The following is a 13306-nucleotide window of genomic DNA, read 5'->3' as shown; positions in this document are numbered from 1 at the left end:
TATTATTATTCAATTCAAGTTGGATAATTATAAGAAGTGTTAGTAAAATAATAAAATTACTAGATTATCATGAATTATGAACCGTTTTCATTCTAAATACTTAATAAAAATTATTAATAATCCGTTAGCAATAAACATATCATTCTAAATATAAACTATACAATATTTTAAAGTATTGTAAATTTGAACAAAACAATCCCTAAATTTTAAAAAAATATTTTTATTATATTTATGTAGGAAACGAAAATTTTTAATTAGATATTTTTTTTATTTTTTTAACATAGCGACCCTGAAAAATAAAACCTCAATGGCCAGAAATTGCAGCTAGCATACTCCATGGCTGATGTGGTGGACCAGGTCTATCCAATAATTTATACGATTCAGCGAATAAAAATAAAAAATAAATAAAAAGATAAATAAAAAAATCTGATTCGATCCGACGTGGCGGAGTTGCTATCCACTGCTTCGTCGTCTCCCGCCACACCCACACATCCCCCAACTCCCCACTCCCCACTCCCCACGCCCTTTACCTTACGCCCCGACGATGTCGATGGAGCAAAAGCTCGAGCTTATTCCAGAAGCCGAAGCCGAAGCTCTCCCATGGCGTCGAGGCTCGCCTCCTCCTCCTCCTCCCCTCCCCAGCTCGCCTCCCCTCCTCTCCTCCTCCGCCGCCGCCCCGCCGGCGCCGGAGCCGCCGCCGCACTCTCCTGGAGCAGCTCCCTTGCGCCACCAATGGCGGCGGCGGGGGCGGAGGTGGGGGATGCCCTCGCCGCGTCCCGATCGTCTCCTTGCCCCGCTCCGGGCGAGTGCTCCTCCTCCAACTTCATCTCGAATTTTCCTACTTTTTTTCGAGGAATTAGAAGTGTGGAATTTGTCGCTCGATGCTTGATTTGATGGTTTGTCGAGTGAGAGAATCTGAAATGAACTTGGTGCGCCGTGGAATGTAGGTGCTGTGGAGAAAATCTAGGGTTTTCTTTTGATGGATTTTAATGTGAGAACTCCGTAGTGCAAGTTCAAACATTCTTGTAGTAGTTAGCATTACTAGTGGAATTTATAGTTCGATTCTTGATTTGACGATTCATCGAGTGAGAGTGAACGTAATGCGCTGTGGAATTTAGGTCTAGGGTTTTTCTTTAGATTTTGATGTTAGAACGGCTTAGTGCAAGTTCAAACATTTCTTACCCGAATTTAATAGTTAATTCTGGAAGAACTAATTTAGTCACTGAACTCATTTTTCTTTATTAATTAACTCACTATAATGTTGCTTATTCACTAATTCGTCACTCCTAACCAAATTCATCACTATAATTTAGATTCATTATATTTTTTGGTCCACATTATTAGTAATTTGGTCACCACTGTGTTGGTTAGCCTTTTATTTTTACAATTCTTTGTTTGCTTTCTTTTGTCCAAATCAGCAACAAATGCATGTATAATAGTGCTAAAGTCAAATTATTTGATGAAGGATGATTTTATTGGTGATTTCCACAACCTTTGGTTATCAATTGGTACCAGAAAGAGTATGGCACTTTGTTGGTATCATTCTCTAAGTAAGAGGACCGAATACCTTACAGTTTGATTCTTTTTCGCTGCTTATCAAGTAAAGCTTAGTTCACTCTGTGCATTCAATGAATGATCCTGTCAATCCTATGAGGTTACTGATACGGCATAAAATTGGGGGAGTGGGAAATGGACCAAATATTATATGGGGACCCTTCCTGTGGTGAGATGGTCTAGTCGACTGCCCATGCTGCTTTAAGTTCAAGGGCTACACGTGAGGAATTGTTGGATTGGTGCCTGCATATCTTCATGCAATATTGCTCTTCGTGTCCCAAACTTTTTTATTTGCAGCTGAAAAGTTGCCAAATGTGGTCAAACGATACTTATAGTGGTATAGCAAAAGAAACTGGACTAAAATCTGACTAGCAGTTTAAAAGCTATTGGTAAATGTGTAGTTATATTCTAATGCCAATTTATTTACCGTCGTCTGAGGTCCTCTGACACTAATTTCCCAACTCATGCTTCAGGGAGAACTTGTCTGCGGTTAGCGGTTATCTGTAATGCTCAGACTGTAGTTTCAACTAGTATATCGCAGGGGACTCCTGTTAGACCTACAAGCATACTGGTCGTTGGAGCTACTGGAACTTTGGGTCGGCAGGTGGTGAGAAGGGCATTAGATGAAGGCTATGATGTAAGATGCCTTGTAAGGCCTCGGCCCGCTCCTGCTGATTTTCTTCGGGATTGGGGTGCCATAGTTGTCAATGTAAGTTTAAAATTGGATCAAGTCGACTACTCGACCCTGCTTTTAGTTATGACCTCAGAGGATCAGAGGGTCAATTCTAACAAATTTGTCCCTTTAAGTTTGTCCTCATAACAATTAAGTCCTTCCATTAGTCTATTACATGTAGCAACTTAGGATAACTGTCAGAGTTTGGTAATATAGCAGAATTTTTTTTTTTTTCTTTTTGATGTGTCCATTATTACGATGGTGTTAAATGGTATACTAATGGAAGGACTTAATTGTTACTTGAACAAACTTCAGGGACAAAGAATAGCTGAAATTCTTGCAGAGTTAATTGGAAAGCAGGATCAAACTTTGCCACTAAATTTGTGGTTAACCCTAAAAATAAGTAGCATGTAGTTGATAGTTCACCTTTGGTCTTTTGCAATTTTAAAATGATTATATCTTTCAACTCCTCTAAACATTGTTCTTTCTTATTTTATATTACTTAGGAGCAGCCTATATGATTAAATTCTTTTTCCTCCATTTCTTATTGAATATGTTCTTCCGTGTTATCTGATCAGGGTGATCTCAGCAAACCGGAGACTATACCTGCAACTCTTGTTGGCATACATACAGTCATTGATTGCGCAACAGGGCGACCAGAAGAACCTATTCGGACGGTATTATTTGCAATATTCTCTATTATCCTTAGCATAATCTCTAAAAACATTGAAAAAGAACTTGCCCACATGGTTAGTTTTATTTGCTTACATATGCATGCATCTCATCGGACATAACAAAGACTCTTTCTTATATGAAAGCCTAAATAGGCTGCTTTACATTTTCAGTCTTGTAAGTTCGACCCGTGTTGGAGTAAATGGTGGCACTTATTTTTTTCAAAATCAATTCTTTTCTGACTAATCATTTTTTTTTTGTCCTGTCGACTCACCTGCTGCTCTTTCTATCTCCTTAATATGAAATTTTCTTCTCTTTTATTTTAGGTGGATGTACCTATTTCCAGTGTCTTATGCATGCTCTCAACTTAATTTTATTTAATTAATGTTTTGACTGTTGTGTTTCTTTTCATTTGCATCATTGTAACCTGCCATTTATCACAATTGCATAAGCATAGCACAGATATTGCATTTGGCGTTGGCCTGTTCTTATGGACTTATTTTATTTAGGTAGATTGGGAAGGAAAAGTTGCTCTAATACAGTGTGCAAAAGCTATGGGAATTCAAAAGTACGTATTCTATTCCATCCACAATTGTGATAAACATCCTGAGGTTCCCTTGATGGAGATCAAGCACTGCACAGAGAAGTTTCTTCAGGATTCTGGTCTTAACTACATCATTATTCGCTTATGTGGGTTCATGCAGGTTACTCCATCGCTCTATTTAGAACTCGTTACTTCTCAACATTTGGGTCAACTGATTTAGGGCATTTTTGGATGCTAGAGTAACCTACATGGCATATCTCCTCTTGTTTACTTAAGTCTTATTTGTTAGCTCATTCTTAACAGACACGAAAAGAAAGCTAAAAGGGAGTGAGAAGGTAAAAATGGATAGACATTTTCTGGGGTGTAGCACTTTTTGAAATGGCTATTTGAGCGCTAAATGTTTTTATTGTTCTACTCAACCTCTTATTTTCCTTTTGAATTTAGAAAATTTCTCAGAAATGGATATAATACTTTTCAAATATCTTTATTTTCTTGCTTTTCTACGCATATAATTTCCTTTAGGGTATGTACCAGTAACTTCTGGCCTTTTCTTGCCTCTTATTTGCTGCTAATTTATTATCTTGTCATTTCTGGGAAAATCCTATTACGCAATTTTGGCAAATAGGGTATAATCGGGCAGTATGCTGTGCCGATACTAGAAGAGAAGTCGGTGTGGGGAACTGATGCCCCGACTCGAATTGCTTACATGGATACCCAGGTTATCTCTCAGTTCTTTCAATCTAAATCTTTGTTGCTTTCATTGGAAAACTTACATTGAATGAAAATGCTCATTATTTTTCAAATATTTGTTTATAAAACCTATCTGATGTCATTCCAGGATATAGCTCGTTTGACATTTATAGCAATGCGGAATCAGAAGGTTAATAAGAAGCTTCTGTCATTTGCTGGTCCTCGTGCTTGGACTACTCAAGAGGTATGGAAGGATTTTCTGAACTGCTGTTGGTTGATTGGCTATGTTTTTTTTTTTCTTTTTCAGTTTTAAATTCGTGTTCCAAGAGGTTAAATCAGCAGGCAGATGGTGGATTGTTGCAATCTGTGTACACCTATGGCCTTTGTTTGGCAACAAAAAGCAAAAAATCATTAGCAACTACTTTTCACTTCTTTGTTTCTTTACAAAGTCGCTACTCGACATTCGTCATGGTAGCAGCTTAGTATACTCATGCACCAACGAATTCAATCAAGTGGAATTCATGTTTGAATAAAAAAATATATATAAAAATGGAAGCGTAGTTAAACCAGGCCTAAAACGTTTACGACTAAACTACTGTTTTTTCTGGTCAAATAAAGCCCAGCTTTATGTAACATGCAAATAATCCATTAGCTGAATTCGGTCCATCGGCCATCAGGCACCTTCAATCATACAGTAACTTGAGGAAAAACAATTGTAATTGAGACAAAATTAAAAATAAGAAAATGTAAACAGTGCCAATCATGCAGTTAGTTAATGAAACAGAGTAAGTGCAATTCTTGTCCTTTTCTCCTGAAGGTCGAGGCTATTATCTTTTTTTCTCAAATAGAATTGAATCATTTCTTTTCATGTGTTTATTCAGGTGATTGCTTTGTGCGAGAGACTAGCTGGGCAAGATGCGAATGTGACCACCGTTCCTGTTTCAGTCCTGAAATTCACTCGCCAATTAACTCGGTTTTTCCAGTGGACAAATGATGTAGCTGATAGACTAGCATTCTCTGAGGTGAAAATTTAAGTTCATGCAAGATCTTTGCGACTTAAACGCAGTTTTTTCGTTCTTAAGTTTTGCAACTGTGGAAGAAAATCTTTTTCATGGACTGAAATACCGTTGATTCACCTTGTGTCATTCTATTCAATGAAAAGACACTAGGCCAAAATTGCAGAAACAAGAAATAGAAATGGCCGAAAGCAAACATATTATATGCCAATCCTAACATGTATTGGTCATCGAAATTTACAATCTTAGATCTTTCTTCAACCTAATTTCAGGTTCTTTCCAGCGATACAGTATTCTCAGTTCCAATGACGGAAACTTATAGCCTCCTCGGGGTGGATCAGAAAGACATTGCGACCTTAGAGAAGTATTTACAGGACTACTTCACCAACATCTTGAAGAAACTCAAAGATCTCAAAGCGCAGTCGAAGCAAACAGATATTTATCTATGACCAAGGCATTTGGACATTACAACAAAGGGTTTATATTGTCTTCTGATGGAAGGGGTAAAAAAAAGCATAAAATTGTGTGCAAGTTCTTATTGTTTCCGCGTGTATACATCATATTATGTTTTGAAGTATGTTTTCATGTGAATGTTTCAATTGTTTCGAGATGGTGTTTTTTGGTATAATTTTTCATTTGAATACATATAAATAGAGTGTTTGAAGGAGAAGGAAAGAGAGACCACAGCAGGACCTGTAGAAAGGGCCTGTTCTTTCTCCTACCTCCTGCAGAAGAGTTCATCATATTTGGTACTTAAAGACTGCTTGATCCAATTGCACTTTCAACGAACCTGTTGTTTGAGTAGAGTTGTACGGATAAATATTAACACAACTTTTCAATACTAGATAAGCATAAACACTGAAATGATGTTTCAACTGTTATTTGCGCACCCTGCTGCTTTTCCTGGGAGTGGAGAGGCATTTTCAGAAGATAGGAAAGCTAAACAGGTGCTTTAAGTGGAGAGTAGTTGGCTTTCGAATGAGTTGGTGCAACCATTCAACTACATCAAACATGCCCAGAAGATCATGAAATGCGACTTCTTCAGAAATAACAGCAAGTTGCTAAATAGAAAGTACAATCATGATGCATCTCTTTGCTGGGTTCTTTTCATGTCTTTGCTGGACTCTCTCTCTCTCTCTCTCTCTCTCTCTCTCTCTGTGCGTGCGCGCGAGCGCACGCATTTAAAGCACAGTAATATAGAGTTCACATTATTGTCATAATAAGGTTTTGGATATAGTGTCCTCTATCATTTATTGATCCTGAGAATTAGTACCTCCTGTTCCTAAAGAAGTACAATGCTGCATAACAAGACCTTAGATCTTATCTCAATTAATGCAGATACTAGGTAGATAAAAAACCTTGCTACATAAATCATGGCACCAAACATTCTGCATATTTGCTGTAACAGCATTCCCATAAATCGAAAAATTTTCATGGTAGAACATGTCTTGCAATTATCTCACAATATAATACAAGCAGCAAAATTCTATCGCCGAGCTCATCTTCAGAAAGAGAACATCTTGTCGATCTAAAACCTAGTTAACAGTTACAAACGCCGCAGCAACCTCAATTTTCGTGATGCAAACAACTAATCATCATTAAATTTCACCAGATAGGAAGAAAATGGCTAGAGGCAACTAGTATACTAGCATTCCGCTGGGGGGCAAAAAAAAGTAATAAATCAATACATAAGGCTGAATAAAAGAATTGAACAAGGTGAAATTAAGCAAAGAGAAGGAAAAAAAAAAATACAAAAATTTTTAGTTGTATAAGAGTGAGAAGAGGATTATTCCTTACTCTCGATCCTAAGGACGGCATGATGAATAGAGAGGGCATTAAGCAAAAGAGGGCATCCTTTTTTGAGCAATCAACACTTCAACTGAAGCATGGCTTGGAATCAAATCTCCTCCCTTAAATCCGCGAATATGTTGTTATAATCTCCTACCACGAGAATCATATTCGAGGTATATTGTAATATTCAGCCATGCTATGCAGCATGTCGTAATCACTCGTGAGCTACACACAAGGGTTTTATTGCTGTTTCGGAGGCTGACATTGATTAGGAAATTTTGAAGATGCTTGTCGGTGATGATTTGTTTTCCAGCTCCCGATTACCCCAACTTGATTGTAAGTTGGATTTATCTTGATGCCGCTGATAAATCACAAGTAGCAGAAATTGCGGAGGTATATATGTCAGGTAAACTCATTCTTGAAACAGCATTTAAGTCATTAAACTGTTCTTTCTAATAACTCCTGCAAAAATGCTGTTTGAATATTCCCAAGATTTCTCTTTTCAATGTAATTCCATCATTTTCGACATTAATTTAAAATCATTGAGTTGACAAGTGTTCTTGCTTTGTGGCGGTGATCTGCTCTGTTAGCATCGGGGACCAACCATGATATCTTTGACTCCCCCCGAGGAGATAGAAAATAATATATATGATAATCAAACTCAATAGCCCTTGTAATTTGTAGCAGTGGATCCCAGATTCACAAAAGCAGTCTCAAAAGAGTTTTTTTAAATATGCTTTCTGGTAAATTACCTCGAATTCTTTGGGCTGCACTTCATTCTTCAGTGTTATATTATAACACGAAAATACTCAGTTCCTCATCAAAACTGACTGCAAACTCTCAATGCACGGCACAGTTCCTTTTTCTTTAATAAAATGATTATGAAACTTTCACATTCTCTCTGACGAATCTCCCCTTTTCCTCTTCAGACCTTGTATGTAGTGCCTCATAAGCTTTTGCAAAACTAGAAGTGAAGTTCTCCATCGCTTCAAAAACTTGCCTCAAAATTGACTGCAAACTGTCAATCTCAGCCTTCAACTCCTGATTCGCCGCCGGCCCAGATAACGGAACACCACTCTGGCTCGAGATTAATGCTAATTTTCTGTTTTGTTCATCCAAAGCTTTATGCATGAATTGCTCCTCCCTCTCCATCACTCTGAGGGTCTTATCCAAATCTTTATTTGCCATCAACCTCTGCCTCTGCTCAAACTTGTGCTTTTCCCATAGGTGAAATATGCTACTTGCAAAAACCAGCATGGTCTCGACAACCTCTCTTTCTGATACTCTATCCATACTTTGCGACCAATAATTGCATATAACAAAAACAGGAGGTGCCCCCAATCGTCCGGGAGAAAAGGGAGGAACACCATCATCAGTTTCTTCGGGTACATAATTAAGCCCTTTAACGAGCCAGCCATTTAGGGCTTTTATGTAGCTCCTCTGCATGCTCACCCAAGAAGAGAAAGCGGTGATCCACTCAAGAAGCTCGAGTTCGAGCTTCTTGGTTGCTTCCACGTGAGCATCACTGAGCTTTCCTCCAGATATAATAGAATCTAGGCTTTTGGCTTCTGATATGGCTTGCCATTGGGTTTGATGGCATTCTAACATTGTCCCCCACATCCTCATAAACCTGCAAGGTATTTTTTGTTAATATTCAGCATAAACCATTATATATTTGATATCAAACATGGAATGTTTGAAGCCCATGCAAGCCAGCATGCTCCTAACACATAAGAGTTAAATAAGCAGTATGACGAACTTTATGAAATGAAAAAAAAAAGGTTAAAATAAAAGACAAAAAATCTGAAAATTTCAAATCAGAAATCTCTCATATTTTATTTTTTCCCAGAAAAATATTGCTGTGAAAATAAAGAACTTTCTTTTTTGCTTTATGCTTTCAATAAGATATAAATGTAGCTGATTCTCACCCTGAAAATGAAATAAATCAAAAAGAAAAGGAAGATAGGATCATCTCATTTTCATTTTTTCCCGTGTTAACAAAATGAATCATGCTTGTGAGAAACAGAATAGAGACTTCAACAAGGCAATGGAAACTGTCCGAATTGCATGCGCATTCTATCTCGACAGTGTTAGTTTGCAACATAATCTTTGTGTATATGGATATTCAAAGACATAGTACAGAATTACTAACCCTTGCACCAGCTCGCATATCTGTGGCCATAATTCTTCATCCCTCAGCTGACTGATCTTCTTCGAGATACTGTCAACAACCTGAATAGCTATTCTTATTCTTGTGGATAACTTCCTAATATAAGTTTGACTCTCCTCAAGCTTATGAGCCTCGGCACCTCTGTCGATAAGGTGCCTCAGCTCTTCTCTCTTTTGATCATAGAGTACCCGCATTTTTTCCTCAGCCTGCATGGTCCAAATCAAAGTGATTCATGCAAAGTAATAGTCAAAAATGGTCAAAATAAACATTACTTATGTTCTAAAGAACTGGAAACCCCAGACTCCATCCTATATATCACTATCAACAGTGTCATGAAATTGGGTAGGTTTGGTTGAGCTAACTTACCAGCAGAATATTGACATCAAGAGGGGAAAAAAAAAAATACAATGTACGAAATGGCAATTACAACACATAAACATAGCATTCCATCTAATTACCAAACTCTATAATATAGTCAAGTTAACACTAAAATATTATTGCTATGAGAGTGACATAAGGAACACAGGTTCTGGCCTCAGATGTCTCGAAATCAGGATATATTAGCATTACACTGAAAGCCACCTCCGTTCCCATGGGTTGAAAGAACTAGATTGTCATTCTCCAACAGTCATTTGTAGTTCTTCATGCGAGACAGAGCACCTGGTCCCTTTATTCTCCACCATTCAAAAACCAGAGTGTAAACCAACCAACAATCCAACACTTCTCCCCAAACCTTATAAAAAAGAGGAAACCCCTCTATTCTTTCCTCTTAAAGAACTAATATTCATATCATGCAACCATCCATCCTATCCAATTCTTCTCTCCTTGTACTGAAAAAAGAGGGGGAAAAAAAAAGAGATAAAACCCCTCCAGTTTCCCTCCACTTCACAACTCGTACTACATTCATTAACCACACTTCGTGGCAACAGTGGAGCAAATTCCACAGAATCTTGAGCGTAGGAACCCTAAAACAACCGTAATTCTGTGGGATCAATCCACCAGCTGTCTTAAGCTTGGAGAACCGCCAAATGCATCGAAGGTGGTTGATGCTAGATAAAAAATATTTTTGGAGATATGCAAACCGCCTAAAATAAACCATGTCAACAAACTGAAATGGATTGTTCGAGCTTGGGATGCAGACAACTATCTATACCCCAACAACAATGCCCTAACTTCTATATCTAATTTGATACATCTCTCAAGTCACATCATATCTGATTCACATAACATCACATGTAACTGATCTCGGCAACCTCAACAAATTTCCGCACCTTCCCTCTCCCTCTTCAGTTGAGTGATGCTTTAGGTAGGCAGTGCACTCCAAAGTGAAGTCAATGAGCCAGATTTTAAAACTTGCTATCTCAGCTCGATATTAAGACTACCAAGCTGAATTATCAATTACATTTAGGTACATTCTGGCATATCCTAGCATTAGTCCCTTTGATAGCCAGTGAAAACCCTGTCCAATGTAGCACTAGACCTTTAACACTAGCAAGGGAGAAGAAACAAAATCTTCATTGGCAACGCAAGTATAAAGAGGTGGTCATCTAGGCAAAACCTATCGCATGAGTCGAAAACATAATTTAGGCTTGTATTTTTGTACAGGCCACAAAATTGATTCAGTTGCTTGATTCTTAGACTGCGATGGCTAAAACCTAAACAGCGAATGTAAATATCATTCATAACCAGAAGACCAAATCGACGGCTATTCTTGAACACCCGCTAAATAGTACCCTCTTGGTCGACAAAGATTAAGCACACCCAAACAAAAATCAACCATCACAGGGAAAATGTACAGGGCAGGAGCAAAATAAGCTCTAAATCATACCTTGACTTCCTCAAGGAGCTTGCTTTCCCACATATACAGCTTTTGCAACGTCGAAGAAAGATTACCGCAACCCATCGCCTTGTCCTCTTCAAAGTGCATCAGGTCCTCATTCATAGAAGAAGAGGGAAGAGAAGGCAACCCACAAATCATTCTCACAGATACTGCTTAAACAAACATCATGTTAGATGACGAAAACCCTAAAACTTTCGCATTGCAAACCATTTCTACAGAACTAAATATATTGAACTGCAAATGCGTCGAGGACCATCCACCTTTATACAAAGATTTCTTCTGTAAATAAGGTCGCTTTCCAACTTCGAGCATCTTCGACAGCTGGTTGGCCGATTCGGAGGCCTTTTCGAACTGCGCCTTGATCTCCTCGGCGACCTCAGAATCGTCGTGGTAGGTTCTGGTCGCTTTCCGGCGAACATCCTCGGGCTTTTGCACCTCATTCCCCACCACACTCTTCTCCACCACATGAACATCATGCCCGGAGCTGATGCTGCTACCGCTGCTACTCCCCTCGCCGATACTAATCCTCCCTTCCTCGCTTGATACCCCCATTACTCCTTTACCCAAGAGGTCCCCCTTCTCCGGCGCCGACACGGAGGCCGAGGACTTCCGGTCGCCGTAGGCCTCTTTGACAACCTCGTGCTCCTCGTCCTCCAGATCCGGGATCCCTTCCTCCTCCCTCACCTCCTTCGAGCTCCGGCTCGGCGTGTAGGGCGAGGACGCGTAGTAGCTATCGTACACCTCGAACGGGTTGAGGAAGTCCCACGTGGAGGGCCTCGGCGGCGACGGCGGCGGCGGCGGAGGAGCCCGGGACGCCGGCGGAGCGGCGGCCGCCGGCGGCGGCCCGTAGGGTGGAGGCGAAGCGGAGCCAAAGTAGCCTCCGAAACCCCCACCGCCACCGCCATTGCCGCCGTAGCTCATGTAGGGGCCGGGATAAGGGTAAGAATCCGAAGAAGGTTGAGCAGGGTAAGGGTATCCGTGGTAAGGGTAAGCGGAGGAGGAAGAAGAAGCGGAGGGCTCGTAGGGGGCGGGGGCGGCGTCGGCGTAGTGGCGGTGGATCGTCTCGGGGCTCCGGGGCCGGTGCTCGTACGATACCGAGGGGTTCGCCGGTTGGCTCCGGGCGTAGCTCACGTTGTAGTACGCGGCCCGGCGCCGGCGCCGGCGCGCCATCGCCGAGTGGTGGTGGGGGGCGAGTCCCCTTCGTCGGAGTGGAGGTGGAAGTGCCCGTCGCCGTCGCCGTCGCCGTCGCCGTCGTCGTCGGGCCCAATTCCGAGTCGAGGGCTGGAAATGGATGTGGGAGCCGGAGTTCGAGCCGGAGCGGCGGCGGCGGTGGTGGCGCGGCGGCGGCGGCGGGGGAGGAGGAAGGGGAGGGGGGAGGGGGAGGGGGCGAGCTTGGGCTTGCGGTCGGAGGGAGGGGGAGGAGGGGAGGGCGGGGAGGGGAGGAGGGAGCGGAGGAAGGCGTGTGAGGGCGGCGCCGACGCGGGAGGGAGAGGGCGTAGGCGGCGTGGCGTCGGCGAGGGCGTAGCGGAATCTTATAGCGTCGGCGAGCAGGCGGGTTGCGTCGCGGCAGTGCGCCACCGCCTCCGACACTCCTCCGCTTCGACCCCCCGCACCCCATCTTCTACAAATTCACCCCCACCACCCCCGCCTGCAGCACACGACTGCTATTCTCATCAGAAAAACACCAACCCAAACCCATCCATGCATCCTATGTCGTCATCATCATCATCATCATCGGATCAGATCTAACGTTAGGGTTTGGATTTCGAGAGCGCGCAAAAGAAGAAGATGGGAATCTTCTTCTCTCTGTTTTTTTTTTTAATATTTTGGGTGACAGCGAGGATGATGGTATCGTCGGGATGCAGGAGAAGGAAACGGAAGCGGAGATGGAGATGGAAATGGAATTGGAATTTGGTGGGGAATGGGATGAGAATGGGGAGAGATAGAGAGAGAGAGAAAGAGAGAGAGAAAAAGAGAGGGGGAGGTAAAAACTAAAAACTATGAAGCTTGCTCATGGAATTTTTTTTTTCTTTTTTTCTTTTTTTTTATGGGGGTTGGGAAGGTAGAGAGAGAAAGTGTAGAGAGAGAGAGAGAGAGAGAGAGAGAGAGAGAGGTGAAAGGGAGGAAACATCCGTACTTTGACGCCTGTCGCCGGCGTATGACGCTTTTTTTTTGTTTTAACTATAATATTATTTACTCGAGGTTAAAATGTACGGTTATTCCCTGTAATATTCCGGTTTTGCAATTTAATCCCTGTCCTTTTCTAGTAAACCAAAAAATTAACTAAACTATAAACACTTATTAGTAGTATAAGGTAATGATGACTATTTTTAACTAAACAGTTAAATCTAGCGTA

At 41.2% G+C, this 13306-nt stretch overlaps 2 protein-coding genes across 4 annotated transcripts; one reads left to right on the top strand and one right to left on the bottom strand.

The window, feature by feature from the left end:
- LOC109712388 (uncharacterized protein ycf39) lies at positions 530–5887 on the top strand. Of its 2 annotated transcripts, none has more exons than XM_020235939.1 (8): positions 530–611; positions 2028–2263; positions 2806–2904; positions 3409–3603; positions 4069–4161; positions 4282–4377; positions 5015–5155; positions 5422–5887. In XM_020235939.1, the coding sequence occupies exons 1-8, from the start codon at positions 545–547 to the stop codon at positions 5596–5598; spliced, it is 1104 nt and encodes a 367-aa protein (XP_020091528.1). In that variant the 5' UTR covers positions 530–544; the 3' UTR covers positions 5599–5887. The 2 variants fall into 2 exon arrangements, with proteins under 2 accessions (XP_020091528.1, XP_020091527.1); XM_020235938.1 differs by having other exon boundaries at positions 543–802.
- Positions 6500–12317, bottom strand: LOC109712387. 2 transcript variants are annotated; one of them, XR_002216839.1, is made up of 5 exons: positions 11211–12317; positions 10939–11099; positions 9093–9316; positions 6947–8570; positions 6500–6805 (listed from the first exon to the last, which is right to left on the bottom strand). XR_002216839.1 is itself a non-coding variant. In XM_020235937.1 (4 exons), exons 1-4 carry the CDS (start codon positions 12118–12120, stop codon positions 7820–7822), a joined length of 2046 nt encoding a protein of 681 aa, XP_020091526.1. In that variant the 5' UTR covers positions 12121–12317; the 3' UTR covers positions 6524–7819. The 2 variants fall into 2 exon arrangements, 1 of the variants encoding a protein (XP_020091526.1); XM_020235937.1 differs by having other exon boundaries at positions 6524–8570.

The sequence above is a fragment of the Ananas comosus genome, linkage group 7 (assembly GCF_001540865.1).
Source record: "Ananas comosus cultivar F153 linkage group 7, ASM154086v1, whole genome shotgun sequence".
In the NCBI taxonomy this organism is placed as follows: Eukaryota; Viridiplantae; Streptophyta; class Magnoliopsida; order Poales; family Bromeliaceae; genus Ananas; species Ananas comosus.
The sequence above is the reverse complement of the archived record's forward strand: the minus strand, read 5'-3'. Positions and strand labels throughout refer to the sequence as shown.

Coding starts and splice junctions, on each gene's coding strand:
- LOC109712388 (XM_020235938.1), top strand. CDS start 601: ATGGCGTCGAGGCTCGCCTCCTCCTCCTCCTCCCCTCCCCAGCTCGCC. Junction 2,264..2,805: donor GGGGTGCCATAGTTGTCAAT/GTAAGTTTAAAA, acceptor TTATCTGATCAG/GGTGATCTCAGCAAACCGGA. Junction 4,378..5,014: donor GTGCTTGGACTACTCAAGAG/GTATGGAAGGAT, acceptor GTGTTTATTCAG/GTGATTGCTTTGTGCGAGAG.
- LOC109712387 (XM_020235937.1), bottom strand. CDS start 12,120: ATGGCGCGCCGGCGCCGGCGCCGGGCCGCGTACTACAACGTGAGCTAC. Junction 11,100..11,210: donor GAAGAAATCTTTGTATAAAG/GTGGATGGTCCT, acceptor TTGTTTAAGCAG/TATCTGTGAGAATGATTTGT. Junction 9,317..10,938: donor AGCTCCTTGAGGAAGTCAAG/GTATGATTTAGA, acceptor TGGACCATGCAG/GCTGAGGAAAAAATGCGGGT.